The sequence below is a fragment of the Coregonus lavaretus genome (genome assembly GCF_964263955.1).
Source record: "Coregonus lavaretus genome assembly, chromosome: 20".
NCBI lineage: Eukaryota > Metazoa > Chordata > Actinopteri > Salmoniformes > Salmonidae > Coregonus > Coregonus lavaretus.
This window is the reverse complement of record NC_140007.1, coordinates 48,633,023-48,653,997: the sequence shown is the minus strand read 5'-3', so window position 1 is coordinate 48,653,997 and position 20,975 is coordinate 48,633,023. Positions and strand designations below refer to the sequence as shown.

At 46.0% G+C, this 20,975-nt stretch overlaps 1 protein-coding gene across 2 annotated transcripts in view; it reads right to left on the bottom strand.

The window, feature by feature from the left end:
* uba1 (ubiquitin-like modifier activating enzyme 1) overlaps positions 1 to 20,975 on the bottom strand; it is an 84,345-nt gene that overhangs the window by 22,768 nt on the left and 40,602 nt on the right. For both annotated transcript variants that reach the window (XM_084184251.1, XM_084184252.1), the window contains exons 10-14: positions 16,952 to 17,128; positions 14,774 to 14,884; positions 11,693 to 11,910; positions 11,228 to 11,409; positions 2,787 to 2,983 (exon numbers count right to left, since the gene is read on the bottom strand). In XM_084184251.1, coding sequence (XP_084040377.1) covers positions 2,787 to 2,983; positions 11,228 to 11,409; positions 11,693 to 11,910; positions 14,774 to 14,884; positions 16,952 to 17,128 — 885 coding nt within the window. The remainder of the gene's footprint in view (positions 1 to 2,786; positions 2,984 to 11,227; positions 11,410 to 11,692; positions 11,911 to 14,773; positions 14,885 to 16,951; positions 17,129 to 20,975) is intronic.

The following is a 20,975-nucleotide window of genomic DNA, read 5'->3' as shown; positions in this document are numbered from 1 at the left end:
TGGAGAGGAGAGAGGACAGTTACCATACACATCACACACTGGAGAGGACAGTTACCATACACATCACACACTGGAGAGGACCGTTACCATACACATCACACACTGGAGAGGACAGTTACCATACACATCACACACTGGAGAGGACAGTTACCATACACATCACACACAGAGGACAGTTACCATACACATCACACACTGGAGAGGAGAGAGGACAGTTACCATACACATCACACACTGGAGAGGACAGTTACCATACACATCACACACTGGAGAGGACAGTTACCATACACATCACACACTGGAGAGGACCGTTACCATACACATCACACACTGGAGAGGACAGTTACCATACACATCACACACTGGAGAGGACAGTTACCATACACATCACACACTGGAGAGGAGAGAGGACAGTTACCATACACATCACACACTGGAGAGGACAGTTACCATACACATCACACACTGGAGAGGACAGTTACCATACACATCACACACTGGAGAGGAGAGAGGACCGTTACCATACACATCACACACTGGAGAGGACAGTTACCATACACATCACACACTGGAGAGGACAGTTACCATACACATCACACACTGGAGAGGACAGTTACCATACACATCACACACTGGAGAGGACAGTTACCATACACATCACACACTGGAGAGGACAGATACCATACACATCACACACTGGAGAGGACAGTTACCATACACATCACACACTGGAGAGGACAGTTACCATACACATCACACACTGGAGAGGAGAGAGGACAGTTACCATACACATCACACACTGGAGAGGAGAGAGGACAGTTACCATACACATCACACACTGGAGTGGAGAGAGGACAGTTACCATACACATCACACACTGGAGTGGAGAGAGGACAGTTACCATACACATCACACACTGAAGAGGACAGTTACCATACACATCACACACTGGAGAGGACAGTTACCATACACATCACACACTGGAGAGGACAGTTACCATACACATCACACACTGGAGAGGAGAGAGGACAGTTACCATACACATCACACACTGGAGAGGACAGTTACCATACACATCACACACTGGAGAGGACAGTTACCATACACATCACACACTGGAGAGGACAGTTACCATACACATCACACACTGGAGAGGACAGTTACCATACACATCACACACTGGAGAGGAGAGAGGACAGTTACCATACACATCACACACTGGAGAGGACAGTTACCATACACATCACACACTGGAGAGGACCGTTACCATACACATCACACACTGGAGAGGAGAGAGGACAGTTACCATACACATCACACACTGGAGAGGACAGTTACCATACACATCACACACTGGAGAGGACCGTTACCATACACATCACACACTGGAGAGGACAGTTACCATACACATCACACACTGGAGAGGACAGTTACCATACACATCACACACAGAGGACAGTTACCATACACATCACACACTGGAGAGGACAGTTACCATACACATCACACACTGGAGAGGAGAGAGGACAGTTACCATACACATCACACACTGGAGAGGACAGTTACCATACACATCACACACTGGAGAGGACAGTTACCATACACATCACACACTGGAGAGGACAGTTACCATACACATCACACACCGGAGAGGACAGTTACCATACACATCACACACTGGAGAGGACAGTTACCGTACACATCACACACTGGAGAGGACAGTTACCATACACATCACACACTGGAGAGGACAGTTACCATACACATCACACACTGGAGAGGACAGTTACCATACACATCACACACTGGAGAGGACAGTTACCATACACATCACACACTGGAGAGGACAGTTACCATACACATCACACACTGGAGAGGACCGTTACCATACACATCACACACTGGAGAGGACAGTTACCATACACATCACACACTGGAGAGGACAGTTACCATACACATCACACACTGGAGAGGAGAGAGGACAGTTACCATACACATCACACACTGGAGAGGACAGTTACCATACACATCACACACTGGAGAGGAGAGAGGACCGTTACCATACACATCACACACTGGAGAGGACAGTTACCATACACATCACACACTGGAGAGGACAGTTACCATACACATCACACACTGGAGAGGACAGTTACCATACACATCACACACTGGAGAGGACAGTTACCATACACATCACACACTGGAGAGGACAGATACCATACACATCACACACTGGAGAGGACAGTTACCATACACATCACACACTGGAGAGGACAGTTACCATACACATCACACACTGGAGAGGACAGTTACCATACACATCACACACTGGAGAGGACAGTTACCATACACATCACACACTGGAGAGGAGAGAGGACAGTTACCATACACATCACACACTGGAGAGGAGAGAGGACAGTTACCATACACATCACACACTGGAGAGGACAGTTACCATACACATCACACACTGGAGAGGACAGTTATCCATACACATCACACACTGGAGAGGACAGTTACCATACACATCACACACTGGAGAGGACAGTTACCATACACATCACACACTGGAGAGGACAGTTACCATACACACCTGCAGTGTGTGTGTGTGTGTTACCTGCAGTGTGTGTGTGTGTGTTACCTGCAGTGTGTGTGTGTGTGTGTTACCTGCAGTGTGTGTGTGTGTGTGTTACCTGCAGTGTGTGTGTGTGTGTGTGTGTGTGTGTGTGTGTGTGTGTGTGTGTGTGTGTGTGTGTGTGTGTGTGTGTGTGTGTGTGTGTTACCTGCAGTGTGTGCTCGATGGCGTTGGGGAAGTTCTTCAGTGTGCAGATGGGGATGGACTTCTCTGGGGGGTCCTGGGAGGAGCTGTATGACTCCGTCAGGAAGGGGATCACCACCTGGACGTTGCCCTTGGTGCCCAGAGTACCGGACTCCAACAGGGGCTTACGGTAGTAGACACACCGCCGGTCCATATACATCCCTACAGGAGAGGAGGAGGACAGGAGAGGAGGACAGGAGAGGAGGACAGGAGAGGAGGACAGGAGAGGAGAGGAGAGGAGAGGGGAAGAGAAAGGAATGAATATGACATGAGGAAAACTAAGAGAGAAAGTATGATCCTGTAAATCAGTCAACTCTAAATAATGACCATAACCCAGAAGGAAATCTGGCATGAATACATATGGCCTAAACAGGTAGAATACATATGGCCTAAAAAGGTAGAATACATACGGCCTAAACAGGTAGAATACATATGGCCTAAACAGGTAGAATACATATGGCCTAAAAAGGTAGAATACATATGGCCTAAACAGGTAGAATACATATGGCCTGAAAGGGTAGAATACATATGGCCTGAAAAGGTAGAATACATATGGCCTAAAAAGGTAGAATACATATGGCCTAAAAAGGTAGAATACATATGGCCTAAAAAGGTAGAATACATATGGCCTGAAAGGGTAGAATACATATGGCCTGAAAAGGTAGAATACATATGGCCTAAAAAGGTAGAATACATATGGCCTAAAAAGGTAGAATACATATGGCCTAAAAAGGTAGATTGTCTTTTGAAATGTATACACTACTCATGATGTACAGCGACCTTTTTTCTCTAAATAAACTTTGCAGTACATTTAAAAGGTAAAAAAACACTTTCAAACACTAAGCAATAATCTAATTACTTCAGGGCTTGTGAACCTCAGACAAATATAAACCTTCCACAACCTTAAGACCAACTGATAATGTAAATTATTTTATCAAAATAGTTTAACCTGCTTTATTTGCAATAATCACTGACCTGGCTTTCAAGTCTATGAAAATGCCCCTTTAGTGTTCCAGATGTTACTAGAGACAAGCATAATGCACATTCACTAATAATGACTAACTTCTGGTAGCAGGCATTAGCCTAGAGACATTTAACACAGGCCTCATCAACAATCTCTCAAGCCCACGTGCTAGTGATTAGACAGCTAATCTTTATATTTCAAGTTTAGCCAACGTGGATCTATTTGCTAGCTAGCAAGGTTGAACAGTTGAATTGTTATGAACACACTCTCCTGTCTGTCGCCAACTGTTTGAAAAGCATGTTAGCCTGTCCACTTTGTTCAGATGTTGAAATCAAGTGGACTACCTTATTTCTCAGAATGAGAACGAGTTGCCAATTCCTTATACAAATGCATCTTCTTATGCTTATTGCACATTTATAAAACAAAGATTAGACAGCTAGTATAACGGTCTTTGGCTAAAATGCTGCTAGCAGTATGTGGTACTGCAATGATGCGGGCGACAAACGGAGCATTAATTTTCCAGAACCAATGTTCATTGATACTCCCGTTTTAGTATGGTCTGTTCAGCGTGCAATTTGAGTAGTTGAGACAAACAGAATTAACTTTAACTGCTCTGTTAAAGTTTTTAAAAAAGTGTTTTGGTGTCCATATGACCCGATTCTGTTGGACCAAACCTCAAATGCTCATAGTGACTTGAACCTGCTTGTTGTCAGAAATAGAAGAAGTGATCTTTCATCTTTGTTGTTGTGAGTGGCAGGTGGGAGGGGCTTGGGAGAAAGAGGCGAAGCGAGAGGTTCCACTGTCGCCAAAATCTGTCCAAAATAAGCCCAATGAGTTTCTATGGTCTTATTTTGAACCTTATTTTGAACCATTATATTCAGATCTCTGGTGTAAATGGGAAGGAGCATCTCTTCATTATATTCAGATCTCTGGTGTAAATGGGAAGGAGCATCTCTTCATTATATCCAGATCTCTGGTGTAAATGGGAAGGACCATCTCTTCATTATATCCAGATCTCTGGTGTAAATGGGAAGGAGCATCTCTTCATTATATACAGATCTCTGGTGTAAATGGGAAGGAGCATCTCTTCATTATATACAGATCTCTGGTGTAAATGGGAAGGAGCATCTCCTCATTATATACAGATCTCTGGTGTAAATGGGAAGGAGCATCTCTTCATTATATCCAGATCTCTGGTGTAAATGGGAAGGAGCATCTCTTCATTATATACAGATCTCTGGTGTAAATGGGAAGGAGCATCTCTTCATTATATACAGATCTCTGGTGTAAATGGGAAGGAGCATCTCTTCATTATATCCAGATCTCTGGTGTAAATGGGAAGGAGCATCTCTTCATTATATACAGATCTCTGGTGTAAATGGGAAGGTGCATCTCTTCATTATATACAGATCTCTGGTGTAAATGGGAAGGTGCATCTCTTCATTATATACAGATCTCTGGTGTAAATGGGAAGGTGCATCTCTTCATTATATCCAGATCTCTGGTGTAAATGGGAAGGTGCATCTCCTCATTATATACAGATCTCTGGTGTAAATGGGAAGGAGCATCTCTTCATTATATACAGATCTCTGGTGTAAATGGGAAGGAGCATCTCTTCATTATATACAGATCTCTGGTGTAAATGGGAAGGTGCATCTCTTCATTATATCCAGATCTCTGGTGTAAATGGGAAGGAGCATCTCCTCATTATATCCAGATCTCTGGTGTAAATGGGAAGGAGCATCTCTTCATTATATACAGATCTCATTATATCCAGATCTCTGGTGTAAATGGGAAGGAGCATCTCTTCATTATATCCAGATCTCTGGTGTAAATGGGAAGGAGCATCTCTTCATTATATACAGATCTCTGGTGTAAATGGGAAGGAGCATCTCTTCATTATATACAGATCTCTGGTGTAAATGGGAAGGAGCATCTCTTCATTATATCCAGATCTCTGGTGTAAATGGGAAGGAGCATCTCTTCATTATATCCAGATCTCTGGTGTAAATGGGAAGGTGCATCTCTTCATTATATACAGATCTCTGGTGTAAATGGGAAGGAGGATCTCTTCATTATATCCAGATCTCTGGTGTAAATGGGAAGGAGCATCTCCTCATTATATCCAGATCTCTGGTGTAAATGGGAAGGAGCATCTCCTCATTATATCCAGATCTCTGGTGTAAATTGGAAGGAGCATCTCTTCATTATATACAGATCTCTGGTGTAAATGGGAAGGAGCATCTCTTCATTATATCCAGATCTCTAGTGTAAATGGGAAGGAGCATCTCCTCATTATATCCAGATCTCTGGTGTAAATGGGAAGGAGCATCTCTTCATTATATCCAGATCTCTGGTGTAAATTGGAAGGAGCATCTCTTCATTATATCCAGATCTCTGGTGTAAATGGGAAGGAGCATCTCTTCATTATATACAGATCTCTGGTGTAAATGGGAAGGAGGATCTCTTCATTATATCCAGATCTCTGGTGTAAATGGGAAGGAGCATCTCTTCATTATATACAGATCTATGGTGTAAATGGGAAGGTGCATCTCCTCATTATATACAGATCTCTGGTGTAAATGGGAAGGTCCATCTCTTCATTATATACAGATCTCTGGTGTAAATGGGAAGGTGCATCTCTTCATTATATACAGATCTCTGGTGTAAATGGGAAGGTGCATCTCCTCATTATATACAGATCTCTGGTGTAAATGGGAAGGAGCATCTCCTCATTATATACAGATCTCTGGTGTAAATGGGAAGGAGCATCTCTTCATTATATACAGATCTCTGGTGTAAATGGGAAGGAGCATCTCTTCATTATATACAGATCTCTGGTGTAAATGGGAAGGAGCATCTCTTCATTATATCCAGATCTCTGGTGTAAATGGGAAGGAGCATCTCTTCATTATATCCAGATCTCTGGTGTAAATGGGAAGGAGCATCTCTTCATTATATCCAGATCTCTGGTGTAAATGGGAAGGAGCATCTCTTCATTATATCCAGATCTCTGGTGTAAATGGGAAGGAGCATCTCTTCATTATATACAGATCTCTGGTGTAAATGGGAAGGAGCATCTCTTCATTATATCCAGATCTCTGGTGTAAATGGGAAGGAGCATCTCTTCATTATATCCAGATCTCTGGTGTAAATGGGAAGGAGCATCTCTTCATTATATCCAGATCTCTGGTGTAAATGGGAAGGAGCATCTCTTCATTATATACAGATCTCTGGTGTAAATGGGAAGGAGCATCTCCTCATTATATACAGATCTCTGGTGTAAATGGGAAGGAGCATCTCCTCATTATATACAGATCTCTGGTGTAAATGGGAAGGAGCATCTCCTCATTATATACAGATCTCTGGTGTAAATGGGAAGGAGCATCTCCTCATTATATCCAGATCTCTGGTGTAGATGGGAAGGAGCACACAGCACAGAGGAGTGAAGGAGACGAGACCATAAATACAAACAGAGAACAAGCAGACAAACGCTCAGGAAAATGAAAAATAACAAAACCTTGATTCTGCGATACAGACATTTGGAATATCACAAAAAAATAAAAATAAAATAATAATTCGACATATCGCCCAGCCCCAAGTAAACCACAAAAATATCACCCTGTTTTATCACATAAACCCCAGAAATATATATCACCCTGTTTTATCATGTAAACCACAGAAATATATGTCACCCTGTTTTATCACATAAACCCCAGAAATATATATCACCCTATTTTATCATGTAAACCACAGAAATATATGTCACCCTGTTTTATCATGTAAACCCCAGAAATATATGTCACCCTGTTTTATCATGTAAACCGCAGAAATATATGTCACCCTGTTTTATCATGTAAACCCCAGAAATATATGTCACCCTGTTTTATCATGTAAACCGCAGAAATATATGTCACCCTGTTTTATCATGTAAACCGCAGAAATATATGTCACCCTGTTTTATCATGTAAACCCCAGAAATATATAGGTCACCCTGTTTTATCATGTAAACCACAGAAATATATGTCACCCTGTTTTATCATGTAAACCACATAAATATATGTCACCCTGTTTTATCATGTAAACCACAGAAATATATGTCACCCTGTTTTATCATGTAAACCGCAGAAATATATGTCACCCTGTTTTATCATGTAAACCACAGAAATATATATGTCACCCTGTTTTATCATGTAAACCACAGAAATATATGTCACCCTGTTTTATCATGTAAACCACAGAAATATATGTCACCCTGTTTTATCATGTAAACCCCAGAAATATATATGTCACCCTGTTTTATCATGTAAACCCCAGAAATATATGTCACCCTGTTTTATCATGTAAACCGCAGAAATATATGTCACCCTGTTTTATCATGTAAACCCCAGAAATATATGTCACCCTGTTTTATCATGTAAACCGCAGAAATATATGTCACCCTGTTTTATCATGTAAACCCCAGAAATATATAGGTCACCCTGTTTTATCATGTAAACCGCAGAAATATATGTCACCCTGTTTTATCATGTAAACCCCAGAAATATATGTCACCCTGTTTTATCATGTAAACCGCAGAAATATATGTCACCCTGTTTTATCATGTAAACCCCAGAAATATATAGGTCACCCTGTTTTATCATGTAAACCACAGAAATATATGTCACCCTGTTTTATCATGTAAACCACATAAATATATGTCACCCTGTTTTATCATGTAAACCCCAGAAATATATGTCACCCTGTTTTATCATGTAAACCGCAGAAATATATGTCACCCTGTTTTATCATGTAAACCACAGAAATATATAGGTCACCCTGTTTTATCATGTAAACCACAGAAATATATGTCACCCTGTTTTATCATGTAAACCGCAGAAATATATGTCACCCTGTTTTATCATGTAAACCACAGAAATATATATGTCACCCTGTTTTATCATGTAAACCCCAGAAATATATATGTCACCCTGTTTTATCATGTAAACCACATAAATATATGTCACCCTGTTTTATCATGTAAACCGCAGAAATATATGTCACCCTGTTTTATCATGTAAACCCCAGAAATATATAGGTCACCCTGTTTTATCATGTAAACCACAGAAATATATGTCACCCTGTTTTATCATGTAAACCCCAGAAATATATAGGTCACCCTGTTTTATCATGTAAACCACAGAAATATATAGGTCACCCTGTTTTATCATGTAAACCGCAGAAATATATGTCACCCTGTTTTATCATGTAAACCCCAGAAATATATATGTCACCCTGTTTTATCATGTAAACCGCAGAAATATATGTCACCCTGTTTTATCATGTAAACCCCAGAAATATATATGTCACCCTGTTTTATCATGTGTGCCAGCAGATAACACACACTGGTACTGAAGAAATAGCACCGTCTTTCTTCTACCTCCATACATTACACACCCAGAAATAGCACCGTTTCTCTTCTACCTCCATCCATTACACACCCAGAAATAGCACCGTCTCTCTTCTACCTCCATCCATTACACACCCAGAAATAGCACCGTCTCTCTTCTACCTCCATCCATTACACACCCAGAAATAGCACCGTCTCTCTTCTACCTCCATCCATTACACACCCAGAAATAGCACCGTCTCTCTTCTACCTCCATACATTACACACCCAGAAATAGCACCGTCTCTCTTCTACCTCCATACATTACACACCCAGAAATAGCACCGTCTCTCTTCTACCTCCATACATTACACACCCAGAAATAGCACCGTCTCTCTTCTACCTCCATCCATTACACACCCAGAAATAGCACCGTCTCTCTTCTACCTCCATCCATTACACACCCAGAAATAGCACCGTCTTTCTTCTACCTCCATACATTACACACCCAGAAATAGCACCGTCTCTCTTCTACCTCCATACATTACACACCCAGAAATAGCACCGTCTCTCTTCTACCTCCATCCATTACACACCCAGAAATAGCACCGTCTCTCTTCTACCTCCATCCATTACACACCCAGAAATAGCACCGTCTCTCTTCTACCTCCATCCATTACACACCCAGAAATAGCACCGTCTCTCTTCTACCTCCATCCATTACACACCCAGAAATAGCACCGTCTCTCTTCTACCTCCATCCATTACACACCCAGAAATAGCACCGTCTCTCTTCTACCTCCATCCATTACACACCCAGAAATAGCACCGTCTCTCTTCTACCTCCATACATTACACACCCAGAAATAGCACCGTCTCTCTTCTACCTCCATACATTACACACCCAGAAATAGCACCGTCTCTCTTCTACCTCCATCCATTACACACCCAGAAATAGCACCGTCTCTCTTCTACCTCCATACATTACACACCCAGAAATAGCACCGTCTCTCTTCTACCTCCATACATTACACACCCAGAAATAGCACCGTCTCTCTTCTACCTCCATACATTACACACCCAGAAATAGCACCGTCTCTCTTCTACCTCCATCCATTACACACCCAGAAATAGCACCGTCTCTCTTCTACCTCCATCCATTACACACCCAGAAATAGCACCGTCTTTCTTTTACCTCCATACATTACACACCCAGAAATAGCACCGTCTCTCTTCTACCTCCATACATTACACACCCAGAAATAGCACCGTCTCTCTTCTACCTCCATCCATTACACACCCAGAAATAGCACCGTCTCTCTTCTACCTCCATCCATTACACACCCAGAAATAGCACCGTCTCTCTTCTACCTCCATCCATTACACACCCAGAAATAGCACCGTCTCTCTTCTACCTCCATCCATTACACACCCAGAAATAGCACCGTCTCTCTTCTACCTCCATCCATTACACACCCAGAAATAGCACCGTCTCTCTTCTACCTCCATCCATTACACACCCAGAAATAGCACCGTCTCTCTTCTACCTCCATCCATTACACACCCAGAAATAGCACCGTCTCTCTTCTACCTCCATACATTACACACCCAGAAATAGCACCGTCTCTCTTCTACCTCCATCCATTACACACCCAGAAATAGCACCGTCTCTCTTCTACCTCCATCCATTACGCACCGTCTCTCTTCTACCTCCATACATTACACACCCAGAAATAGCACCGTCTCTCTTCTACCTCCATACATTACACACCCAGAAATAGCACCGTCTCTCTTCTACCTCCATACATTACACACCCAGAAATAGCACCGTCTCTCTTCTACCTCCATCCATTACACACCCAGAAATAGCACCGTCTTTCTTCTACCTCCATCCATTACACACCCAGAAATAGCACCGTCTTTCTTCTACCTCCATCCATTACACACCCAGAAATAGCACCGTCTTTCTTCTACCTCCATCCATTACACACCCAGAAATAGCACCGTCTTTCTTCTACCTCCATACATTACACACCAGGAAACGGGAGTAAGAAGCATTTAGAGTGCATCTTACGTGCGTCGACGTTGTCCAGTGCATTGGCGACTCCGTGGAGGCTCTCGAAGAAGTCGTCATCGTAGACGCGCTCGGTGTCGGGCCCGACGCGGTTCTGGTGTCCCGTGATCCGGATGGACGGGTTCATCTGCTTCACCGCCGCTGCAGCCGTCTCACTCTTCATCTTGGTCACGTCCCACGGCCTGAATACAAACCAAACTACTATTTAAAAAGAGCAACACTTTAGAAAATAAACAAGTGCCAATAAAATATGAATGATTAAAATGGTATCGTTCTCCCTATATAGTGCACTACGTTTGAAATGACCCCTATGGTCCCTGATCAAATGTAGTGCACTATATAGTAAATAGGGTACCATTTGGGATGCAAGCAATGTCTAAAACAGTAAAATCACTGATTAAAAGGCCAAGCTATTTAAAACCCTCCATGGTATAGGTCTGCCACTCCTCTCCCTCCCTCGCTCACCTGAAGAGGAACTGTCTGTTGAGGTTGGATTTCTCTATGGTGTCCATGTCTGTCACGATGACCTCACCCTCCCCGCTGGCCAATCCGATCATGGCAAAGTTCTTCAGCAGCTCACAGCCAATAGCGCCAGCCCCAACCAGGAAGTAGCGCTGTTTAGCCAGCTCCTCCTGCAGCTGGGAGCCAAACACAGCGATCTGGCCGTCATAACGACTGTTCCTCTGGGGGGGGGGAAAACAAAGAGAGAGAGATCACTCTACAGAAGCAGGTGTTCTGTACCTGCAGTGTGTCTGACGACCCAACCAGCTACCACCCAGCCCCACCACCCAACCAGCTACCACCCAGCCCCACGACCCAACCAGCCCCACGACCCACCCAGCCCCACGACCCAACCAGCCCCACGACCCATCCAGCCCCACGACCCAACCAGCTACCACCCAGCCCCACGACCCACCCAGCCCCACGACCCAACCAGCCCCACGACCCACCCAGCCCCACGACCCATCCAGCCCCACGACCCATCCAGCTACCACCCAGCCCCACGACCCAACCAGCTACCACCCAGCCCCACGACCCAACCAGCTACCACCCAGCCCCACGACCCACCCAGCCCCACGACCCAACCAGCCCACGACCCAACCAGCTACCACCCAGCCCCACGACCCAACCAGCTACCACCCAGCCCCACGACCCAACCAGCTACCACCCAGCCCCACGACCCAACCAGCTACCACCCAGCCCCACGACCCACTCAGCCCCACGACCCAACCAGCCCACGACCCAACCAGCTACCATCCAGCCCCACGACCCAACCAGCTACCACCCAGCCCCACGACCCACCCAGCCCCACGACCCAACCAGCCCACGACCCAACCAGCCCCACGACCCAACCAGCTACCACCCAGCCCCACGACCCAACCAGCTACCATCCAGCCCCACGACCCAACCAGCTACCATCCAGCCCCACGACCCAACCAGCTACCATCCAGCCCCACGACCCAACCAGCTACCACCCAGCCCCACGACCCAACCAGCTACCACCCAGCCCCACGACCCAACCAGCTACCATCTAGCCCCACGACCCACCCAGCCCCACGACCCAACCAGCTACCATCCAGCCCCACGACCCAACCAGCTACCACCTAGCCCCACGACCCAACCAGCTAACATCTAGCCCCACGACCCAACCAGCTACCACCCAGCCCCACGACCCAACCAGCTACCATCCAGCCCCACGACCCAACCAGCTAACATCCAGCCCCACGACCCAACCAGCTACCATCCAGCCCCACGACCCAACCAGCTAACATCCAGCCCCACGACCCAACCAGCTAACATCCAGCCCCACGACCCAACCAGCTACCATCCAGCCCCACGACCCAACCAGCTACCATCCAGCCCCACGACCCAACCAGCTACCATCCAGCCCCACGACCCAACCAGCTACCATCCAGCCCCACGACCCAACCAGCTACCACCCAGCCCCACGACCCAACCAGCTACCATCTAGCCCCACGACCCAAACAGTACATTTCTCCTTCTCCAGGCATTGTGAACAAACTGAGCAATCTCAAACACGCCACGTCTGGAACAGAACGCAAGCCTCTGCTCATCCCGTACCCAGAATCCTTCAGGGTTATCACCAACATGTCTCAGATCCTCATACAGAGGGTAATAAAACACTAATGGATTTAGTTTTCCCCAAGATCACAGTAGGTACATGGGGGGGCTGCATCTGAGTTGGGCACAAACTGCCCTTGGTATTTCTGTTAGCTTCAGGTGGACATATGGTTCAGGTGTGTAGTTCTCTTTGATGAAAGTACGTTCTAAGTTTTGGTTTAACTGCCCATTTTTAATTGTGGATCAGAAAAAGCTTGTCCTTGACATGGTCTCTTGTTACTGACTATATACTGCATATCAGTGTCCCAAAAACAGGTCATTCTCTAGCCTACGGATAGTTATGACTAAGGTCCAAGTCAAACACTTTTTTTTAGTGATTCTGTGTTCGGGCATATTTATCAGTCTGTTCCATAGATGTACCACGGCACCTTTTTGCCTAACCACACACGGTTCCCAACCCATATCGCCACAGATGGTGTGTGTGTGGGGTAGTTGTGTGTGTGGTTGGTGTGTGTGTGTGGTTGGGGTGTTTGTGTGTATATAAGGTGTGTGTGTGGTATGTGTGTGTGGAAGGTGTGTGTGTGGTTGGGGTGTGTGTGTATATAAGGTGTGTGTGTGGTATGTGTGTGTATATAAGGTGTGTGTGTGGTTGGGGTGTGTGTGTATATATATAAGGTGTGTGTGTGGTGTGTGTGTATATAAGGTGTGTGTGTGTATATATATATATATAAGGTGTGTGTGTGGTATGTGTGTGTATATAAGGTGTGTGTGTGGTTGGGGTGTGTGTGTGTATATAAGGTGTGTGTGTGTGTGTGTGGAAGGTGTGTGTGTGGTAGGGGTGTGTGTGGTTGGGGTGTGTGTGGTTGGGGTGTGTGTGGTAGGGGTGTGTGTGGTTGGGGTGTGTGTGGTAGGGGTGTGTGTGGTTGGGGTGTGTGTGGTAGGGGTGTGTGTGGTTGGGGTGTGTGTGGTTGGGGTGTGTGTGTGGTATGTGTGAGTGGAAGGTGTGTGTGGAAGGTGTGTGTGGTATGTGTGTGTGTGTGTGTATATAAGGTGTGTGTGTGTGTGTGTGTATTTAAGGTGTGTGTGGAAGGTGTGTGTGTGTGTATATAAGGTGTGTGTGGTTGGGGTGTGTGTGTGTATATAAGGTGTGTGTGTGTGTGTATATAAGGTGGGTGTGGTTGGGGTGTGTGTGTGTGTATATAAGGTGTGTGTGTATATAAGGTGTGTGTGTGTGTATATAAGGTGTGTGTGTATATAAGGTGTGTGTGTGTATATAAGGTGTGTGTGTGTGGAAGGTGTGTGTGTGTGTATATAAGGTGTGTGTGTGTGTGTGTGTGTATATAAGGTGTGTGTGTGTGTGTGTGTGTGTGTGTATATAAGGTGTGTGTGTGTGTGTATATAAGGTGTGTGTGTGTGTGTGTGTGTGTGTGTGTGTGTGTGTGTGTGTGGGGGGGGTATACTCACAGGGGCACAGTCCTCCTCAGTGAGCATGGCTCCTCCCTCTTCCTCAGACAGACACTCCAGAGCATCAAAATACAGCCACTGCATCATGGGCATGAACTTCCCTGTACACGCCTACAGAGGGGAGACAGTTGGGTTCCTGTGTGGCTTAGGTGTTAAGGTTGTTTAATTTCCACTGGAACACATAAGTAAGAAAGCTAGCCTTGTCTGATCCAGAACGAGCCAGAACAGCCCATAAGGGGCCAGAACAGCCAATAGAGGGCCAGAACAGCCCATCTTTCTGTAGCGTGAGGGAGCTTGAAGCACAAATACACCCCCTGGACAGGAGGCTATAGAGGGACAGGACACCCCCTGGACAGGAGGCTATAGAGGGACAGGACACCCCCTGGACAGGAGGCTATAGAGGGACAGGACACCCCCTGGACAGGAGGCTATAGAGGGACAGGACACCCCCTGGACAGGAGGCTATAGAGGGACAGGACACCCCCTGGACAGGAGGCTATAGAGGGACAGGAGGCTATAGAGGGACAGGACACCCCCTGGACAGGAGGCTATAGAGGGACAGGACACCCCCTGGACAGGAGGCTATAGAGGGACAGGACACCCCCTGGACAGGAGGCTATAGAGGGACAGGACACCCCCTGGACAGGAGGCTATAGAGGGACAGGACACCCCCTGGACAGGAGGCTATAGAGGGACAGGACAACCCCTGGACAGGAGGCTATAGAGGGACAGGACACCCCCTGGACAGGAGGCTATAGAGGGACAGGACACCCCCTGGACAGGACGCTATAGAGGGACAGGACAACCCCTGGACAGGAGGCTATAGAGGGACAGGACACCCCCTGGACAGGAGGCTATAGAGGGACAGGACACCCCCTGGACAGGAGGCTATAGAGGGACAGGACACCCCCTGGACAGGAGGCTATAGAGGGACAGGACGCTATAGAGGGACAGGACACCCCCTGGACAGGAGGCTATAGAGGGACAGGACAACCCCTGGACAGGAGGCTATAGAGGGACAGGAGGCTATAGAGGGACAGGACACCCCCTGGACAGGAGGCTATAGAGGGACAGGACAACCCCTGGACAGGAGGCTATAGAGGGACAGGAGGCTATAGAGGGACAGGACACCCCCTGGACAGGAGGCTATAGAGGGACAGGACACCCCCTGGACAGGAGGCTATAGAGGGACAGGAGGCTGTAGAGGGACAGGACAACCCCTGGACAGGAGGCTATAGAGGGACAGGAGGCTATAGAGGGACAGGAGGCTATAGAGGGACAGGACAACCCCTGGACAGGAGGCTGTAGAGGGACAGGACACCCCCTGGACAGGAGGCTATAGAGGGACAGGAGGCTATAGAGGGACAGGACAACCCCTGGACAGGACGCTATAGAAGGACAGGACACCCCCTGGAGAGGAAGCTATAGAGGGACAGGACAACCCCTGGACAGGACGCTATAGAGGGACAGGACACCCCCTGGAGAGGAGGCTATAGAGGGACAGGACACCACCTGGACAGGAGGCTATAGAGGGACAGGACACCCCCTGGACAGGAGGCTATAGAGGGACAGGACACCCCCTGGACAGGAGGCTATAGAGGGACAGGACACCCCCTGGACAGGACACTATAGAGGGACAGGACACCCCCTGGACAGGAGGCTATAGAGGGACAAGACGCCAGCAGGGATCCATTAGTACACCCCCTGGACAGGATGCTAGCAGGGATCCCATTCACATACTAATGCACACACTGTACTGTAAGCTGCTTTGGATAAAGCATCTACTAAATGGTATATATTATGATACACACATCTAGAGAGAACAGGTGGGTTTATTGAGGGAGAAAAACACAGTAGAGGAGTCTGGAGAGAGGCTCTCCCTACATGCCCCAACACGTCTAACGATGGAGATACGGTACAACATCCACACTGACAACACAGATGCTGCTTAGAGCAAAGTACATCCACACTGACAACACAGATGCTGCTTAGAGCAAAGTACATCCACACTGACAACACAGATGCTGCTTAGAGCAAAGTACATCCACACTGACAACACAGATGCTGCTTAGAGCAAAGTACATCCACGCTGACAACACAGATGCTGCTTAGAGCAAAGTACATGAGACGCAGCCCACACAGTATCCCACACAGACCAGAAGTGAGCAGCTTCCTTACCTTCAGAACTTCCTGCGCGGCCAGTCCACCAATGAAAGCGTTGAGTGGTGCCAGGTCGCCGGCGGAGACGAAGGCTAGTTTCTTAATGAGCTTGTCATCCAGCTCCTCCACCTTAGCTGACCCCGTCTGGCTGGAGTTCACCTCTTTAGCCAGAGACACCAGCTCCTCTCCATCAGCCTGCAACACACCCAAAGCATTTCATTAATAGCGGTCACTAACTTCTGAATGGCAGCTAAAGGGAAACAAAATCTATTTGCACTAGCATTTGCTACAATTTCCAAAAATTGCTAGCCAGGAGATTGTGGGTGTTGCTAAATAACTAGAATAACAGAGCGTAAAACAGGAAATCGAAAGTAAGCAGAACATATTTACTCCTGTTCACAAGATTCTGCCTGAGCTCGACAAATAACCAGTTCAATGGAAATTAAATGGGATTATTAGTGTGTGTGTCAGGTTGGGAGGTATCCAGATTTCCATACCGTCCTTCACTCATCCTTGGATTTACGGTAATACCGGCTTAGTACACAAGGGGGTGCCCGTTGGCCGTCTATTACCAGAACGCTAACAAAATTAGCAAAAGTAATAGCGAATTTCCATGGAGGCTGCTAGCTAAATATGCTAACGAGCTCAAACGGGGTAAAAAAAGAAGACAAAAATCGCAAAGAAAGGCTCAAAGTTCTACATGTACAGGAAGGAGGAGCAAGAGAGTAATCTAGAGACATTGTGCAAATGAACAGCACTGTCTCTGGAGCACTGGCTCTGGAGCACTGGCTCTGTGGCTCTGGAGCACTGGCTCTGTGGCTCTGGAGCACTGGCTCTGTGGCTCTGGAGCACTGGCTCTGTGGCTCTGGAGCACTGGCTCTGTGGCTCTGGAGCACTGGCTCTGTGGCTCTGGAGCACTGGCTCTGTGGCTCTGGAGCACTGGCTCTGGAGCACTGGCTCTGTGGCTCTGGAGCACTGGCTCTGTGGCTCTGGAGCACTGGCTCTGTGGCTCTGGAGCACTGGCTCTGGAGCACTGGCTCTGTGGCTCTGGAGCACTGTCTCTGGAGCAGCATGTGTACAGGCTGTGTCTGTGTGGAGTCTGGAGTCGCTAGGGCAACGGCCTGCCTGCTCTGAGAAGAGGGAAAGGCCAAGAACGGAGACAAAACTTTTTTTCATCCTCAAATAAATCAAGATTTTGGCAGCTGTTCAGACGACTCATCCAAAGGGCTTTGACTTCTCAAACTCGGCAGAAAGCCAACACTATATGATGCCCCGTCACCTTGTTAATTCAGCCATAACTAGCAAGCTACACTTAGGGGCCGAATTAATGCAGAATTATTATGCGTTGTTCACCCAGGAAAAAAAGACAACGCATAAGAAATGTCTCGCTGCCTTTTGTAAACGTAGATCTAAAATGTTTCTTATTGTCATTTTAGCTTCAGACTAATTTCGTGCTTCAGTTGCACTTCTCCAGTCAGATGAGAATTCATGAACGGGCATTCTATGAGCAGACAGCGCTCTGACTGATGTGGAGCTACTGTTCTCGGTGTAGCAGCCTACTTTTCTCTGATAAAAAACTTTAAGAAAAACATTAGGAATGTAAATTTCTACATTCTTTCTAGGATAAAAATAAATATATGTCCATGCATCGATTTAGCAAAAAAATACCTCGCTTTTTCATTAAACTCATTGACTTTTACTTATTTACAGCCAAATAGCGTTGCACTTCTGTTGTCATCTGATGAAAATGGAAGCTATGTGTGTTGCACTAATGTATTTTCTGTGTAGTAAAACTATTGAAAACTCAACCCATGGCTATTTCCAAATACCCCAATATACTGCCCAAGCCTCGATTTGACCGGCTGCATTTTGATTTACAGGTCATTTGCATTGGGTGCTTAACCTGATTAGGGTGTCCACCCACAGTGCTCAGAATGACAGAAATCATATTTAGAAGTTAATAATCTTAACAGAACACGCAACGGCGTGTCCTACTTACCGAATTCCGATGCGTGATTTGAAGACGTTAGAATAACCGTCCATATTCACTTTTCCTCAGCAAAGAAGACGAGTAACGAACAGCAGAATCACTAACCTGTCAATCTACTATCCCCCATAGTAGAAAAGTTCACCTATTCTATTGGTCAGCTTGTCGTTCAGTGCGAGAAAGAAAGCCTATTCCAAAAAGACTGGGACAGTTGTGGGACGACAGACCCTAATTCATTCAACCAGTACATCAAAATAACTTTTAAAAAATCAAGAGGCTGATGCAACAGATTAGAACGTTTAGTTTAAAATGCTAAAACTTTTATTTCTTCACATTATAAGCGCAGGAATGCTAGGATTGTGCCTTTGGCTAGTGGACAATGAAATTAAGTTCATTTGAAAACCAATGGAACATGAGAAATGGTTTCAATGGCATATGAAAATAATTGCCTCCACATTCCTATGCTGGGATTTAGGCTACTTTGAAGCAAGGTAAGACATGCATCAGGATTTAGGCTACTTTGAAGCAAGGTAAGACATGCATCAGGATTTAGGCTAACCACTACGCAACCTACAGTTGACAGTGCAATCTTAAAAGGGAAGAAGTTTGGAACCACCAAGACTCTTCCTAGAGCTGGCCTCCAGGCCAAACTGAGCAATCGGGGGAGAAGGGCCTTGGTCAGGGAGGTGACCAAGAACCTGATGGTCACTCTGACATAGCTCTATAGATCCTCTGTGGAGATGGGAGAACCTTCCAGAAGGACAACCAACTCTGCCGCACTCCACCAAATCAGGCCTTTATGGTAGAGTGGCCAGACGGAAGCCACTACTCAGTAAAAGGCACATGACAGCCCACTTGGCATTTGCCAAAAGGCACCTGAAGACTCTCAGACCATGAGAAACAAGATCTGATGGCCTGATGAAACCAAGATTGAACTCTTTGGCATGAATGCCAAGCATCATGTCTGGAGGAAACCTGGCACCATCCCTACGGTGAAGCATGGTGGTGGCAGCATCATTCTGTGGGGATGTTTTTCAGCGGCAGGGACTGGAAGACTAGTCAGGATCGAGTGAAAGATTAACGAAAACCTGTTCCAGAGCGCTCAGGACCTCAGACTTGGGCGAAGGTTCACCTTCCAACAGAACAACGACCCTAAGCACACAGCTAAGACAACACAGGAGTGGCTTCGGGACAAGTCTCTGAATGTGTGGCCCAGCCAGAGCCCGGACTTGAACACGATCAAACATATCTGGAGAACTGAAAATAGCTGTGGAGCGACGCTCCCCATCCAACCTGACAGAGCTTGAGAGGATCTGCAGAGAAGAATGGGAGAAACTCCCCAAATACAGGTGTGCCAAGCTTGTAGCGTCATACCCAAGAAGACTCGAGGCTGTAATCGCTGCCAAAGATGCTTCAACAAAGCACTGAGTAAAGGGTCTGAATACTTATGTAAATGTGATAGTTTATTTGTAATACATTTGCAAAAATGTCTAAAAACCTGTTTTTGCTTTGTCATTATGGGGTATTGTTTGTAGATTGGTAAGAAGAGAAACGATATAATCAATTTTAGAATAAGGCTGTAACGTAACAAAATGTGGAAAAAGTCAAGTGGTCTGAATACACTGTCTCATGCTCTGACAAAACACCGCCCTAGTTCTGCCACCACAGATGGAGAAGTGCAACACAGGCGGATTGAGACACACCCAATGCAGAAAAACGGATGTCTAGCTTAAACTGATGTATTTTGATGGGGATTTTTTTTAAATCATGTTACTAAGCTTGATGCACCAGGGCTTGGGCAGCCTGCGGTGTTTCCTCTGGTAGCTGTGTAGAGCCTGGAAGCCCAGTTACAGTTGTGTGTGTGTACATAAATATACACACAGGTGTGTGTGTGTGTACATAAATATACACACAGGTGTGTGTGTGTGTGTGTGTATATACAGTACCAGTCGAAAGTTCGGACACACCTACTCGTTCAAGGGTTTTTCTTTATTTCTACATTGTAGAATAATAGTGAAGACATCAAAACTATGAAATAACACATATGGAATCATG